The following is a 17,702-nucleotide window of genomic DNA, read 5'->3' as shown; positions in this document are numbered from 1 at the left end:
AAAATACCTTCATCAAACAAAACTTGATTCATATGAGCTATATCTACCGGATTTGAAAGGTCTTCTTCATTAAAAAACTTCTTAATCTTGTCTGGAGGATCCAAAAATTCAATATCACCAAAGTGTAAGAAAATACTTCCCCTGTTTTCATCTGAAATTTCGATGGTTGCTGGCAAAAATCCACATAAGTTCTTCTTTACTTGAATTCTAGCTTCTACATTAAGAAAATTTGTGTTTCTAAAGCCATTGCTTCTAATCCTCCAAAATATGAGCCGATAGCTTCAAAAATTTGCTTGCACCAGAATTCTAATGGCAGATTTTTAATGGATATCCAACCCCCATAACCTTTAATTGACCTTGGACGACTATGTAAGGTAGTATTCCACCTTTCAAATTTCAAATGAAGTTGTCATATCCTCTGCCACTCTCCTTGTTTTGCTACTAATTCTTCCAAATTCCCTTTTTCCAGCTTTATCGAAGCTGATTCTGCTGAAAGAGGATTGATCAAAACTTTAGAATTGGTCCAAAGCTTTACTTCCTTTGATACTTCATACCAATTGTTGAATTCAAATAACCGAGTTACTACCCATAATTTGCTGAAATCTTCCTTGGGACATCATTGTTTTTTTGAATCCAAAACTTTGGGGACCTCTGTTTTTTTGAAGCCTGGGAAGGGTGGGAATTTTGTTTTCCTGTAGAAGAACTGTTTTCCTTTCTTCTCCTTACTATATCTGCATACGAGACTTGGACCTCCGAATGACTTTTTGGCATGATAATCTCTCTTTTTAGTTTCAATGCTCCTTCTAACATATTATTAAAAGAAAGCCAACCGGAGTTAGAAGTACGTGATGGAATATGAATGTAAAAACATCCTCCAGACGCTGGCCAAACTACACATCTTAAAAACCACTTTGAATAGACTCGAATCTTTGAGAGTTTTACTACACGAAAAGCATCATGACCACTATTGACGACAAAACTGGAGGTTGGGAGCTTCAAAAGTCCAGAAATGTTTTCCTAGAACCAGAGGAGCTGAGATTCTGCCAAGAAGAGGCGTTTCTTAGCTTCCACATCTTCTATGATGAAGGTTTCTTCTTGAAAATGAGCACAAAAATGGATGTCGTTGATCCTACAACTTATAACTTCCAGTGTTAAGCTGTTCTTGGGAGGTGTGGCTGAAGAAAGGCTTTTATTTGCCATGGGATTCGGGTGTAAGACATCAGTCTCAATTGGAACGCCTTCATTTTTTCGCTTTCTTGATCTTGTAACTGCTTAGATTTTGGCAACAATTTATTTTTCAGATTTTCATTTTGGTGTAAGCCTTTATATTAGGCAAGGACTAGTCCGACTTGTACTTAGTTATAGAATTTTTGCTCTACTTTTTAGGATATGATGAGAATGCTACGGAGGTGTCAACCTAGTTGAGATGTCCTGGTGCATTTACTGATCCTTTTTTATTATATTTTGTTTTCTAGTGTTTGTTTCCTTTCACACATTTGTATCATCTTTCATTATCTTAATGAAGTGGGTTGTTTTTTGTTCAAAAAAAAGTTTGAAAGGAACCAAAGGGTCTTTCATAAAAAATCACTCACGTGGCTCAATGGTTATGTAGTTGCAAGGCTTAAGGCATCCACTTGGTGTTCGTGTTCTCTTTCCAAGCTGTTTTCAAGTTTCACAGTGCAAGTTATTTGTTTAAATTAGAGGGCTTTATTCTTTGAATAGTTTTACTTTTTCTATTTGTTTGGATTGCCGTTGCTTGTATTCTTCTAATTCAAGTTTTCATTATCATATTGCTGAACTTACCATAGTTGTAAGTTGAGCATTAGTCTCTTTTCATCCTATCAATGAAAAATAACATATCATTCCATCTGTCAATTAGTTATGTATTATGGAATTATAGGACTTGCATTTATTGAATTTTTATGCAAGCAACACCAGGTTTTGAAGAAAGCTGATATGATTCGGAAGAATGCTGTTGAAAGTATTTTGGCAGAACGTGATATTTTAATTTCTGTGCGCAACCCTTTTGTGGTGAGCTTGTCTATTTGGTCGTATAAGTTTTGCCTTATTTTCTTTTTGGTTTTGTTTTAACTGTAAAGTTAATTTTACCAGGTTCGGTTCTTCTACTCTTTTACTTGTCGTGACAATTTGTATCTCGTGATGGAGTATTTGAACGGAGGAGACCTTTACTCCTTGTTGAGAAATTTGGGCTGCTTAGATGAAGAGGTTGCTCGTGTATATATTGCAGAAGTTGTATGTATATGTTCCTTTTCATCTTTCATTAGGTCTGCAAAGTGAAAACAGTTATTCGTATTGCAAGCTAATTATTTGCTTGTTTCTTCAACTTTTCAGGTTCTTGCTTTGGAGTATTTGCATTCACTTGGGGTAGTTCATCGGGACTTAAAGCCTGATAATTTGTTAATAGCTCATGATGGTCATATTAAGGTAAACTAATAATGATGAATATGTTTGCTCTAATAACTTACTCGGGATATTTATTAATTGGGAGGCTTTTATGTAATAACTTAAGCCTGATAACATGTTTGTTCTTATCTGCCTCAAAATGGTGTTCTTTGTCCTGTGCTTTGCTGATTATTCAAGTAATGATATTTGTATTGGAGGCCATTATGTGAGATTAAGCCTTTAGTTTTTCTTATTGCTTTATGTTTCTCTTTAGTGTACCTCTGATGGTATTTTTCTTTTTGTTGTTTTCTTTTTCCTATCTTCTCAACTATCAGTTAAAAGTTCCTTTATTCTTAAAAAAATGCATTTAATTACCATCACTGAAATTTCGGCTTCTCATAAAAATGGAAATAAAAACAATTCTTATTTTGGATGTTTTGTTTTGTTTGTATTTCCGATTATGGGCATGATGAGGGTGCTAAGAGGGTGTCAACCTAGTTGAGATGCTCGGGTGCACCTCCTGATCTGCCAAATATGTATATTTTGTACCTTGAGACTTTGTCTCTTTTCATTAATTCAATGAAAAGTGTGTTTCCTTTTTAAAAAAAAGGTTCTTTGTTACTTACAGACCTATTTTGCTTCAAGCAGCTGACAGATTTTGGGCTTTCCAAGGTTGGTCTAATCAACAGTACTGATGATTTGTCTGGACCAGCTGTTAGCGGGACCACTCTTCTTGGCTATGATGAGCCTACTATGTCTGCTTCTGAGCATCAACAAGAAAGACGGAAGAAGCGTTCTGCTGTTGGCACACCAGATTATTTGGCACCAGAGATACTATTGGGAACGGGACACGGTTAGTATGGACCACCTTTTTTTTGTCCTCCATTTTCAACTAAAGGGTGGCTGTCTTAAAGCTTTCCTTCTATTTGTTTGTTTTTAAAGTAACAAATTTCAATGAGGTGTGAAATTACAAATTACAAAAGAGGGGCCAAATCCCAAATCAAAGGAGTTACAAACGGTTTCTTCAGTTGGTCAAAAGAGAAGAGTAGGATGTGTATTTACACCAAGACATAGCAAGTAAGATGACATGTTCATGAAGAATCACCACCCCAAATCCAGAGATCCCTCCCCCTTCATGAAAAGATGCATCCACATGCATAACTGACCTCCCTGACTGGCCGAAAGGGCTCAACGACACCTCAACATCTTTCACACCAAGATTTGAGAAAAAGATTAGATAGTCAACTGTCACTCACAACAATTAGAAATTGATGGAATAGAGGTTTGATGGTAAATTTTGTTACAGTCTCCCTGAGTAGCCCACATCCCCACACATGCATGTGCGAACCTAGTAGAAAGAGACATAATCATCTTCACCCAACGCCTCTTATAAAAAAAGTGAACATCCTTAGACTTCCAATCAGAGGTAAGAGTTACCCCAAAATTTTCTATCTCTCGAGCATTCAAATGAAGTACACGCTGTTGTTTCAACTGCAAGCCCACAGTACACTGGGGACAAACAGGATCAATATCAATATGACGACCCCTCAAGTTATGGCAAGTCGTTAAGAAATTGTGGAATGCCTTCCGAACGAAGTATTTCATTTTGATGGGATCTTAGAAGTCCACACCCTTTTCCACCCATTCGCCCCAACCAACTCACTTGAAGAAGATTTTGAAGGCTTATTTAACATTGCCACCTTATATCGAAACTTAACAAAATAACAACCTTTTCTATCATAGTGCCAAATACAACAATTACATATCATTGTTTGCCTTAGATTAATAACTTCACTACCCACCGGATAAAACAAACTCTTAACCTTAACTGAATCTAACTGGCAGTTGGGATCCAAAAGGTTTGACACCTTAAGGTCCGTAGCCCCAAAGCTTTGAGTGATAACCCAAAATGAAGGTGGTCTGGGTAGCCACGGATCACCATAGACATTAATGGACAATTCATCACCCTCGCTTTTCCGGATCACGAGCTTCAATAAATTAAGGCCCTAAACAAAGCCTTTCCAGAAGTACGAGCTTGGTGGCCAAGCCACTGCCTGCAAAAGATCAGAGTTGGGGGAATATTGACCTCTCAACACTTGAGCCAAGAGGGAATTTGGATCGTTTAAATTTCTTCATGCCAACTTAGCCAGGAGGGCCTAAACTTTTACTACAGTAAAACGATATTTAACCAAGCTAAAGAACTTAACAAAGGCCAGCCTAGAAACATATACAAAGACTCAAGAAACCTCACAATAAATATAAAAAAGCTTTCAAGAAATACACTTAAGACTTCGTAGATCAATTTACCAAATTTGGTTTATTTATTGTAGCTGGAATGTTTCTATAGAAACTTCTTTAAGTGTGCTGTTTTGTCATTTATGTTTCTTTGCTATGGTTTGGGTTTTGTTCTTGGAGTTTTATGTTTCTTAGGGTATGTTTGGCGTCGGCTCAAGAGTTGGGAAGTAGGAGTTGTGAACTCCACTCCTTGTTTGATCCAAGGAGTTTCTGGGTCCCGCTACTAAAAAACATCAATTTTATGCCTTATCAACTTGTTACACTATGGGCCTTAGGAGTCCACAACTCCCTAGACTTCATAACTCCTTGGAGCTCATTATTCCACTCCTTTGCCCCAAATACCCTCTTAGTGGTTTGCTCTCTTTAGTTTTCTTTTTTAATCATCTTTGACCATTGGCCACCATGGATTGAACCATTGACCTCTTAGCCAAGTCTCTTTTCATTCACTTAATGAAAACTATCTGTATCATTTTCTAAATTTGTTTGTACCAAATTTGGCATAAACCAATTATGGGAGAAAATTCAGTATTATTCAATTAGCTAAAATAACTTATAATACACATACTTATAGACTGGACACCAACTTCTACCAAGCAATAACAGACGACATAGTCAAATCCTAAGATCTAAACTTGTTATTGCTTGGTAAAAGTTGGTGTCCAGTCTTAAATAGTCATTTTAGCTAATTGAAACTTTGTATCTTTATTTTAGCTAAGTTATGTGTTTTCACCTTTTGATATCTTTATGGAATTGGTTTTGTCTACTGCTTTGTATTGGTGCAAAACTAAGCATCCATTTAAATACTTAGTCTTTCTTATCTTATTTCCAATTGGAAATCTCTGTTGTAATCACCTTTAGGTGCTTTGGGGTTTTATTCATTTTTCATATGTTTCTTATCTAAAAAAAAATCCAAACTTTAACTACAGTAAAACAACATTTAACCCAGCCTAAAGAACTTAAGAAAGGCCAGCCTAGAAACATATACAAAGACCCAAAAAACCTCACAAGAAAATAAGAAAGCTTTCAAGAAATACACTTGAGACTTCCTACATCACTTTCAAAGGTTCTTCATTTTCTTTGAAGAGGTGGCCGTTTGGTTGTTTCCAAATGGTCATTTTCTTTTACTAAGCCCATCCTAAAAGTACTTAACTTGTGGTGTGAAGAAAGGACCTAACTTGCGGTGGTGGTGGTGGCAGATAACGGCAACGGCAATGACGGTGGCGGTGACGGCAGACGATGACGAACAGAAGTGTAAACCAACCACTCCACAAAACCCTAGATGAAACACAAATGGGTTCTAAACTCTCAAACCCTAAGATTCACAAAACCCTAATTCCCTAGATCCCTGATACCATGTAAAACCTACCATGTAAAACTTGTAGGTTTGAGAGAATCAGACTTGTTTATTCCATTCATTGAAGATATACATACATACACAAACCCTAAGATTCACAAAACNACTTGTTTATTCCATTCATTGAAGATATACATACATACACAAACCCTAAGATTCACAAAACCCTAATTCCCTAGATCCCTGATACCATGTAAAACCTACCATGTAAAACTTAGACCATAAAGGACAATATAATAAAGATATTTACAATAATAAAATAACCTTAATATTAGTACTATAACACCCAAATGAGAAATCCAGTAAATTTTTTAAGTTTAAATAAAAAAACAATAAAGAAAATAAAAGATAAAAGAACCAGTGAATCAAACGCACAAAAAAAGAGATCGAGGAACCAAAAAATACCGTGCTATCGTGTTTAGCGTTGCTAACATGTTAGTCGGAGAAGAAGACGTCGTGGAGGTTGGTGATAATGGTGCTTGCCAGCAACCAGGATAAAAAGGAAAGTGAAAGGTCTCTATTGAAATGGCTGGATGGACATTTAATACTATTAACGTGTCCTTTAAACATGGTCTCTTTCTCTATGCATGTGTTCCATACATGATAAGGTCTCTCTCTCTCTCTCTTTTTTAAATCTTGACTATTTGTTTATTCCATTTTTTAAATCTAAATTAGTTAAGTTCAAGTTTTCAACTTTTATTTCAAGTTAAAGTTGAATTTAATTTAAATCTAAAAAAAAAATGTTCAACTAAATTAACAATTAACATAAAGTGTATTAGATTTGTATCGTATTTTGTACTAATGTCAATTAACTTGAGATTTATATTTTTAAAATGGATTGCATTTAGTATGCTTATGTCAAATTTACATATATCCTAAAAAATAGGGGAAAAAGACAAAAACTAATCCTAGACGTATTTTTCTAATACCATTTTTTTGATATCCGTGAGTGTCTGGGCGAACTTATGCGCCCTCGACTAATCTCACGAGACAACCTGCTTGATCCTCCAACATTTGGGTGTCAAGGAAACTTGTAGAATATTAAATCCTAGGTAGGATCCTAGATGTATTCATATCTTAGTTCTTTTAGAAATTGACGTATCTTTGTATTCTATCGTATCCATATCTATGTTTGTGCTTTATAGGTGTTCGTTATCAAAGATCTTCGATGGGTTTTCTGTTCAAGATATATCTCGAAGATGGGGTGCTTTCATTTACCCTTTTTTAAAGTCTTATTTGTCTTGGTTTTCTTTCTCCTTTCTAGTTTTGCCTGGTCTATTATTCATCCGGAGTGTTTTTCTTTTGCTTATTTATTATGGTGTTGTTTTGGTGTGTTTTGAGCATTAGTCTCTTTTCATTCACTTTATGAAAAGTTTAATTAATTATTTATTTTAAATAGAGATCAGTCCAACAATAAGTCTTGTAAAGAACAATTGATTTTTGAATATCTCCACCTTCTTTGGACTACAAAACTTTGAGAGCTTGTAAATCTAGCCTGAAGCGATTATAATTGTAAACTGTTTTAATTATAATAAAAATATCTAATCTGGATTTTCTTCCTTGTTCTGTCTGTAGGCGCCACAGCTGACTGGTGGTCTGTTGGGATAATTTTATTTGAACTAATTGTTGGCATTCCACCCTTCAATGCAGAGCATCCCCAGGTTTTCTTCTTGTTATAAACTAGGTCTTCTTACTGTCTTTCCTCTTTTCAGTTGCCAACAAGATGTGGGGTGGGTTGTTCTACTTATCACTCTTTGTTTTTTTGGGCTGGAACGAGGTCTTATTATATATTTTGATTTTATAAATCTCTTTCATATTATCTCTCTTGTTCTTTTTCCTCTTTTCTTTACGTTCACTTCACTCCTCGGTCTATTTTATTTTGAAATTGATTGTATGAGAATAAAGTTTCAAGTTCCTTGCATGAAAGTTAAGGTTCAAGGGAGGTTTTGTCCAACCTAGATTATGCTTAGTCGTTAATTCAATTTGTAAAGAAGAGGTTAGGTTGAATAGAGATGTAACATTAGAAAGAGAAAAGTTCGTTTGGAGATAGTTGTTGAGATGCATAAAATCTGTTATCCCACATTTGAAAGGAATAGGAAAGTCACGAGTTCCTATATTTAGAAGGAATAGGATTAGGTTCTACGTCTAAAAGGGGTAAGAAAGTAATGAGTTCCAAGTAGTATAAAAGAGGACCATATGACTTTGGTTTTCTATTCATATAATGTCTTATATATTATCTCTGTACTCTGTTCTCCTCAAAGATAATAAAACTGATTCCCCCTCTGCCTATGGACGTAGCTAACATATCGTCAGTGAAATACTAAATTTATGTGTCGGTGTCTTCTTATTCTTTATTAGTTGCATGTGGGTCTGTTTCTATCATAACAAACTGGTATTAGGGTGAAGTCGTTTGGGCTTAAAATTCCATACTTTCTAACCAGCAAAGATTCCTGCTTTGAACGTGAAAATTGGTAAGTTTTATAGGAGAAACGGTTTTATTATCTTTGGCAAATCAAGATGTGATGCCTGCTGAAATAGTAGTGGCTGTGGCGCTACTATTTGAAAATTGAAGATAGTAAGTGCAGATGATGATGAAACAAAATAAGCAAAATAAAGAAGATACAACCAAATGAAGCCCTTAACTGGACAAAGCCAGAAAAGTAAAGCAAATACAATTAAATTCAACCCATAATGGAGCAAAATGGCTCTTGAACTAAAACCACTAAATCTGCAAAGTAGTGAAGAAAGACCAAACTTCATAAACTAACTAAGAATTTAACATTGCTTCAAAAATCTTGAGCCAAAAAAGTCCTTCGAACCGCAAAAACTTCCATCAAAGGAAAAAACTTCCATCAAAGTCAAAACTTGCAACTCTGAAGTTTTAGAGCTTTGGCTACGAATGAAGGTTGAACATGGAGCCAAAACAAACTGCTTGGTTCTCAACCCAAATGCACATATTTTTAAAAACTTAGGGACTAAAAGGGTCATTTTCCCTTGGTTCAATCCATACAACGTTTTGTGTAGGCGACAAACTTTATCCTTCTTCCCTGGAGCAATAAAACCCAAGTAGTTGCTCCATATACACTTCCTTGTAATAATCACTATGGAGAAAGGCAGTTTTAATCTCATGCTGATGCAAAGACCGACCTTTAGATGCTGCCATAGTTTAACGGAAGTTAATTTAGCCACATGAGAAAAGGTATCAAAATAATCAATTCAATATATTTGAGCATAGCTTTTGGCAACTAGGTGTGCTTTTAATTGAGCAACTGATCCATCTAAGTTGACCTTAATTGCAAACACCCATTTGCATCCGAAGCTACTTTCTATGAAGCACGGACACTTCATTTTTGGCGAAGTGTCAGTGTCGGACACGTATAAGGCCGGACATGTTCTGAACACGTGTCCGACATGTGAAAATGCATGTCCTTTTTATTTTTTATTTAAAATTTTTTTGACACGCAAATGGAGACGCACACCAGAAAAAGGAAACCCAAACGTTTCAAACTGAGAGGAGTGGTCGGCGTTAGCAACATTGATTAGAAGAAGCGACAACGGGTGGTCGGTGTCGAACATGACAACAATGACAGGTGGTCGATAGCGGCAACTGACATAGGCGACAAAGGGAGAGTAGAATTGGGGAGGAGGGGGAAGAGGATAATGGGGAAAGAGGGTGGCTGTGTGCATGGGAGAAGAGAATAGTGCATTGAAGAGGGAAACATTATTTAGAGTTAGGGTTTTTCACTTTTAAATGTGGTGTATCACAAAGAGAGAACACACTCAAGTTTGAAAAATATGCTTTCAAAGATGTATTATTGATGTGAAGAGTTGAGTTTAAATACTAACTCTCTGACAACCTAAGCTCCTAATAGTTACCAACGGTAACTAAAGAAATACAAGATTATAACAACAAGAATTTGAATAATCGATTAACTTACTGCAAAGACATCTTTGTAGATATTGTACATTGAGCATTAGTCTCATCTCATTATTTCAATGGAGAGACTTGTTTCTGTTTAAAAAGAAACTACAAAGACATCAAGATTTGGCTAGAACATTTAACAAAATGGAAGTATATAAACTACAACTATCAAAATATTTTAAAATACATCAAATTCCTTCCATGCAAGTGAAAGAAACTCATCCTTGAGTTTAAGCTGAAAGAGATAGCTGATTTGGTGGAAAGTATTTTGTCAAGTCGGCTATATTGAATATTGGGCTGATATGTAAATCCTCTTGTAGTTCAATTTTGTAAGCATTATCTCCATATTTCTTTAGTATTTGAAAAGGACCTAGCTTCCTTGGTTGAAGCTTGTTGTAGGTGCTTACAAGGAATTGATTTTTGCAGAGGTGGCTCATTACTAAGTCTCCTTCTTTGAATTCTTTGAATCTTTTATGCTTGTCGGCCTTTGTCTTGTATTTGTTGTTCATCTTCTCCAAGTGTTCTGTCACTTCCTCAGTGTAATTTAGCTATCCTTTCAGCCATAGATTCCACTTCTAAGCTAAGATCAATAGAGTAGAGGAAGGTAAAATAGTAAGATCGACAGTTAATCTAGGAAATTTGAGCTATACTATTTCAAATGGTGACTTCCCTATAGATCTGTTTTTCATATGGTTGTATGCAAACTTTGCTTGTGCTAAGACAAGGTCCCATTGCTTGGGTTTGTCTCCTCCAATGCAACGAATAAGATTTCCAAGGATTCGATTAGTGACTTCCGTTTGCCCATTAGTTTGGGAATGACTTGTTATGCTAAGTTTCAGGTTTGTGTTGAACTTCTTCCCTAATGTTTTCCACAAGTAACTTAAGAATTTCACATCCCTATCTAAAACGATAGACTTGGGAACACCGTGGAAGCAAACAATTTCTTTGAAAAAGAGATTAGCAATGTATACAACATCTGATGTTTTACGACATGGAAGAAAATGAGACATTTTGTTAAATCTATCAACAACTAAAACGGAGTCATACCCTCTTTGAGTTTTTGGGAGTCCTAATATGAAATCTATTGATAGGCCCTCCCAAATGCTTTCGGGATGGGTAAACGAGTCTATAAACCTGTATTTTGTTGCTGTCCTTTGGCTGTTTGACATGTGAAACATTGTTTGATGAATTTTGTTACATCTTTGTGAACTTGTGGCCAATAAAATTTGTCATTTAGGAGCTGCAAGGTCTTATCGTTTCCAAAATGTCTTACTAAGATCCATTGGGTAGAGGATGAAAGAAGGCAATGATTCATGTTACTTGAATTAGTAATAGTTTTAATAGAGGTACGTGCAGGTGATGAAGAAGATACTTTTGATGAGTTTTGGTAATGTTGAAATTTCGAGAACTCGGTGACAAAATTAACAAAGGATTTTTAGACGAACCGTGGATAGATTGAGTCCGCAATTGAACCACATTAGACATCACTACATGGTCTTGTTCGACCGTAGGTTAACATCAAATGTAAAATCTAAAAAATGAATCTGAATCCATGAGATTAGGCTTAATGGATTGCACAATTTCTGAAAAACCTAAACTAGACAAAGTTTTCAATAAAAAACTTGATTCTTTCCCAAGTGAACTTCTAACACCAGTCAATTATGACCAAAACAACCACACAAACAGGTATGGAGTAGCAAAAAAGGGAAAGCCACAAAATTAGACAGGATTCCAGCCATGCACGCACTCTCAATGTCTGCATGTGGATTGATGACTAGAACTTTTGGTGGTGTGTAAGGGTCTGGCGCAGATGATCTTTTGGTCAAATTTTGAATTCTTGCAAATTGGCAAATGAGCTATCTTTTGGGTAGGGTGGGGAGGAAAAATAACACTGATAATAGACCTTGATGGCCGTGGTTTTGGGAATGGGTGGAGATACACAAAACTCAAGTAAATGGCCAAACCCTAAAAAAAAGTGTTCCAAACCTCAAACCCTAGGGTTCACAAATTCCTAATCACTCGTACAACCCTAATTGTCTTAGGAAAGACCTAGTGCTCTGATACTTTGTTACTGTGAGACCAAAATACAGGAGAGCCTATTTTATTCTCTCTCTCTCTCTATATATATAGGCATACATGAAAGCTCTAAACTATAGTAAAAGGATAATAAAGGACAAGACTAATAAGCAAATAATTACACATATATACTTTAACAGACAACACCAATGTGTTTCATAAGAGTGGTTCAAAGTGAGTATGCATAGATTGTTATTTTTTTCTTTTTGAAAGGAAACGAGCCTCTTGATTAATGCAATGAAACGAGACTAATGTTCAAAGTACAAGAGGATTATACGAAGAGCAAAAAGGCCAATGGATCAGGAGGCACACCCCGACATCTCAACTATGTTAACACCCCATAGCGCTCACATTATATCCTTGCAAATTAAGTGAGTACTAAATGGGGCAAACAATTCCATCCAAAAGCAAAACAACAATCTCAAGAGTAACATGGATCTAAAGAGAAGTACATCTAGAAAATATAGGGAATAAAGTAAAATGCTAATACACAACGTTTCAATCTAAGAACAAAAGCTAGTGAGCTGGCTGTATAAATGCCTTCAATTTAAGATTAAGTCTTGGACCGAGAAGTGAGCAAAAATCTTGGGCATGGTGCACCAGGATGAAACGATAAGTCTTGCTGTATCAACTGATCCATCCAACGAGTTGATTTATCGTGGAAGACTTTCTGATTCTTTCAAACCAAAATTCAACTAACAATGTTTTTACTTGGAGTATGAAAATGTCCGGAAGCAACTTTGTCAGATTCAATAAAGCGCTAAGCAATAAAAAAATGTTGCCAAGCTCTCATGTGTTCCACAAAAGAGTCTTCAACAAGGAGAAATAAAAAAAAGACCAAACTTTGTTACCACAGAACTTTAAAACTAGTGCTCAGTAATACCACAATCTTCATGTGTTCTTCCTCTGTTTGAAAAAGGTGGTGTAAATCTTTGCCAGAGACATCAAATATCTCTTCCCCATCTTGAATCTCCTCCGTTTCTGTCCTTTCTAAATCCTCACTACTAACACTTGCAATTGAATCTCCATCCGAGTCATGCTGGTTGGATTGAGAGATACTAGGTGTGCTATTATTTTGAGATGAATATAGTGCTTTGGAAGTTATCTTGGATGTTGTACAGAGTTCTTTTTAAATACTTGGGAACTCCGTGAAGTATCTTTTCGATGGTTTCTAATTTTGAGATTCTAGGTATATGTTGAATAGTCTGTTATGAGTACTTTGCCATTATCTTTTTATTTAGATCCTTAGTTAGGTGGCAAGAGGATGATGCGAGATTTCCATGGGAAGAATGGGCAGACTAGGATGGCGGGGATGACCACCAAATATGGCAGAGTGGAAAAAGTTTTGTGATGGCAAGAAGATTGGGTTGTGCTTCATGTGATTTTTCAGCCCTGTATTCCTTGTGCTAGGAATGTTCAAATAACCATTGAGATCAATGCTTTCACACCTTTCCTCTTACTTCATATTGTTATTGAAATGCCTGAGGGACTTGCTTAGGGAGGGTATCATTGAGGGAAAACTGAATCATTTAGTCAATTGGGGGATTATCTCATTATAAGAAGATGTGGTTTGGTTGGTTGGGCAATATGAGGAGGAGAAACTTAGGAATATTGGTCATGTCACCCTCCAAAAGCAACTTATCTTGCACTTCTGCCTCCACTTTGTTTCTTTTTTGAAATTCGACAAGAGAATCTGTTCTTTGATCTTTCTGCTCTGAATCCACGGTGTGGTTGAAAGGCCCTCTTTCTTCCATGGTATCCAGGTTTGCAAGGTTGGGTGTTTAAACAACCAAAAGTGGATCTGTTCCAATGCCAAAGGACAGATTTGAAGGCTTTTAACTTCTGAATTAAAGCATGCCTACGCCAGCCATGCAGTTGGCTGAGCAAAATGAATTAACAAAGCTTTTCACATGGTAAACATGAGGTACACTATGAGGATATGGCTTAGCTGTACAGTACCAACCTTCTGCCTTTATTACAGAGGCTAGGAAAGTTTGAGGTTTTCTCCAATTTCTTCTTAGTTCCTTTCCTGTAGTGGGTAAAATATGAATTGTTCTTCTACAATGCTGCGCTGTAAGGGCAAAAGTAAAATTGTTTTCCTCCTCCATGATAATTTTCTACTGTTATTATTCCCTTTTTGCATGAGGTCACTTGGTTTTATTTACCAGTATTTATGTGGTATGTTATCTAGAATTCCATAAATTTTTTTTTGTACTTTTATGGTTTAATTTTACTCATCTTTATTTTTTGTACAGACTATATTTGATAACATTCTCAACCGTAAGATCCCTTGGCCTCAGATACCTGAAGAGATGAGCCATGATGCTCAAGATTTAATTGATCGGTAAGAGACATATATATTTGATTTTTTTTTTGGGGACAAGAAACAAAATTTTCATTGGTGTATTATTTTCAATTATGTTTTCTTGGTTTCACTTTTGATTTGATTACTTGATTGTTGAAAATTTATGTAACTACCGAAGCTTGCACATCATTCTTCATATGTTTTTTTAAATAGAGGATATATCCTAGAGAGGAAGGGGAATAAGATAAGAGAAGTGTAAAACTCTTAGGTTTGAGAAAGAATCAGAATGCTCTATTCATTCACCAAAGATATGAATACATACAAGTGTACAAAGCATAGAAAAGGAAAATATCACAAAATATTTACAAGAATGGAAAAGCCTAACTATAGAATTATAACACTTCCCTTCAAGTTGGAGCACATATGTTAATCATGCCCAACTTGTTACATAGATAATTTATACGTCTTTCATCCAATGTTGTCGTGAAGATATCTCCTAATTGTTCTCTAGTCTTCACGTATCCTGTAGATACCAACCCTTGTTGAATTTTCTCTTGTACAAAATGACAATCAACTTCAATATGTTTAGTCCTTTCATGAAATACTGGATTAGACGCAATATGAAGTGCTGCTTGATTATGACACCACAACTTTGTCAGTGTGGTGATTTCAAATCCCAACTCAACAAGAAGTTCATATATCCAAATCAATTCACACACAAATTGTGCCATTGTTCTATATTTTGATTCCACACTTGAACGTGATACCACATTTTACTTCTTACTCTTCCAAGAAATCAAATTACCACCAACAAAAACACAATACCCTGAGGTTGATCTTCTGTCTTCTTTAGATCCTGCCCAATCTGCATCTGAGAAACATTCAATATTAGTATGACCATAATCCTTATATAATAAACCATGCCCGAGAGCAACCTTTAGATAACAAAGAATCTGTTCTAATGCAGCCCAATGATCAACTGTAGGGCATGACATGTACTGACTCACAATACTTACTGAATAGGCTATGTAGAGTCGAGTCACTGTAAGGTACTTAAGTTTTCCCACTAACCTCCTATATCTTTCAGGATCTTTTAGCAATTCTCCATCTTTTGTGAGCTGTAAGTTGGGCATCATTGGGGTACTACATGGCTTAGCCCGTAGCTTTCCTTTTTCAATCAACAAGTCAAGTACATATTTTCTCTGTGATAATAGAATTCCTTTCTTGTTTCTTATTACCTCAATTCCTAAGTATTTCAACATGTCCAAATCTTTTGTATAGAATTGACTATGAAGAAAGGTCTTTAGAGACTGGATACCTAAAGCATCATCACCAGTAATCACAATATCATCCACATATACGACTAACAAGATGACACCACCCTTAGATCTCTTAAAAACGACCGAATGATCTGACGTGCTCTTCCGCATTCCAAAGCTTTCAATCACCTGACTAAATTTACCAAACCAAGCTCGTGGGCTCTGCTTTAATCTATACAAGGATTTACGAAGGCGACATACCGTTCCATTCTTCCCCTGAGCAACAAACCCTGGTGGTTGTTCTATATACACCTCTTCTTGAAGATCACCATGAAGAAATGCATTTTTAATATCAAGCTGATGTAAAGGCCAATGATTGATTGAAACTAATGAAATAAACAACCTCACAGATGCCATTTTTGTTACAGGTGAAAAAGTATCAGCATAGTCAACGCCATAAGTTTGTGCGTAGCCTTTCGCTACAAGGCGCTTTTAACCGAGCAACAGAACCATCAGGATTAACTTTAACTGCAAACACCCATTTGCAACCGATAGCCTTTCCTGCAGGGAGAGAAACTAAATCCCAAGTACAATTATCATCTAAGGCAGTCATCTCCTCCATTGCGGCACACCAACCAGGATGAGACAAAGCCTCATGAACAGTTTTAGGGATGGATACAGACTCTAAGGATGCAATGAATGAACATGTGAAAGACGAAAAATGGTTATATGAAACACGAGGAAATAGGATGAGCACATGTACATTTACCTTTACGAAGAGCAATAGGAAGATCATCACTCGTTTTTGGATCCAATGATGAAGAAGACTCTAGTACAGGGCATGAAACTGAAGGAGGTTGTCGTCGAGTATAGACCTTAAAGATGGGTGGAAGAGTAGAGATAGCCATAGGTAGAGATGAATCAGGAAGAGGATCGGAAGGAGAAATAACTGTGTAGACAAGGAAATCATCCTCTAGTTCCTTGTGTTCCCCCTGACTCTTATTCGAAGAGAAAGACGGTGATGAAAAAAAGGGGTATGTTAAAAAAACGTGATATTAAGAGAGACGAAATATTTATTTAAACTAGGACAATAACGCCGATACCCCTTTTGGACATAGGAATAACCAAGGAAAATACATTTTAAGGACTTTGGATCCAACTTGGTATGCTGAGGCCGAACATCCTGAACAAAGTAGGTACAACCAAATATTTTGGGTGGAATGGGAAACAAATGTTGCTTGGGGCATAAAGTACGAAAAGGTGTCTCACCCTTAAGAATGTAAGAGGGCATGCGATTTATTAAGAAACAAGCTGTGGAAATAGCATCAGCCCAAAAGGATTTTGGAACATGCATATGAAACATCAAAGCTCTGGCTGTCTCAAGGAGATAATGATTCTTTCGTTCTACAACCCCATTTTGAGATGGAGTATCGCCATAAGAAGATTGATGAAGAATGCCATGGGCATCTAAATAAGACTTGAGTGTATGAGAGAAATATTCCTTAGCATTATCACTCCGTAGGATTTTAAGAGCACCACTAAACTGAGTTTGAATTTTAGCATGGAAGTTACGAAAATGAGAAAATAACTCAGAACGACTTTTCATTAAATATAACCATGTAACACGAGTATAGTCATTGACAATTGTAACAAAATACCTAAACTCTCCTTTGGACTCAACAGGACATGGACCCCAAATATCAGAATGGACTAATTCAAAAGGAGCACTAGCTCGTTTATTGACTCAAGGATACAAACTCAAACGATGAAATTTAGCAACCTGACATGACTCACAATCTAAAGAGGGCAAAGTTGTGGACGAAGTCTCTTCAACATAGAGATAGATGGATGACCCAAATAACAATGCTCTTCAAAGGGAGACGATATGCTTGAGCATGTGATGGCCGTAGATGTTTGTAGTTCAAAGATGTAAAGACCTCCAAATTCACGCCTTTACCAATAGTCTGTTTCGTTTTAAGATCCTGAAATAAGCAATAACCATGAAAAAAGGAGACACAACAATGAAGATCATGAGTGAGTTTACTGACCGAAATCAAATTAAACGAGAAATGTGGTAAATCTAAAACT

The 17,702-nt window shown here is 36.2% G+C and overlaps 1 protein-coding gene across 2 annotated transcripts in view; it reads left to right on the top strand.

Moving 5' to 3' along the window:
- LOC120082744 (probable serine/threonine protein kinase IREH1) overlaps positions 1–17,702 on the top strand; it is a 64,536-nt gene that overhangs the window by 29,044 nt on the left and 17,790 nt on the right. For both annotated transcript variants that reach the window (XM_039038028.1, XM_039038029.1), the window contains exons 7-12: positions 1,939–2,031; positions 2,113–2,253; positions 2,353–2,445; positions 3,052–3,256; positions 7,628–7,713; positions 14,306–14,394. In XM_039038028.1, coding sequence (XP_038893956.1) covers positions 1,939–2,031; positions 2,113–2,253; positions 2,353–2,445; positions 3,052–3,256; positions 7,628–7,713; positions 14,306–14,394 — 707 coding nt within the window. The remainder of the gene's footprint in view (positions 1–1,938; positions 2,032–2,112; positions 2,254–2,352; positions 2,446–3,051; positions 3,257–7,627; positions 7,714–14,305; positions 14,395–17,702) is intronic.

This window comes from Benincasa hispida, chromosome 8 (genome assembly GCF_009727055.1).
Source record: "Benincasa hispida cultivar B227 chromosome 8, ASM972705v1, whole genome shotgun sequence".
Classification (NCBI taxonomy): domain Eukaryota; kingdom Viridiplantae; phylum Streptophyta; class Magnoliopsida; order Cucurbitales; family Cucurbitaceae; genus Benincasa; species Benincasa hispida.
This window is presented reverse-complemented; position numbering and strand designations above follow the sequence as displayed.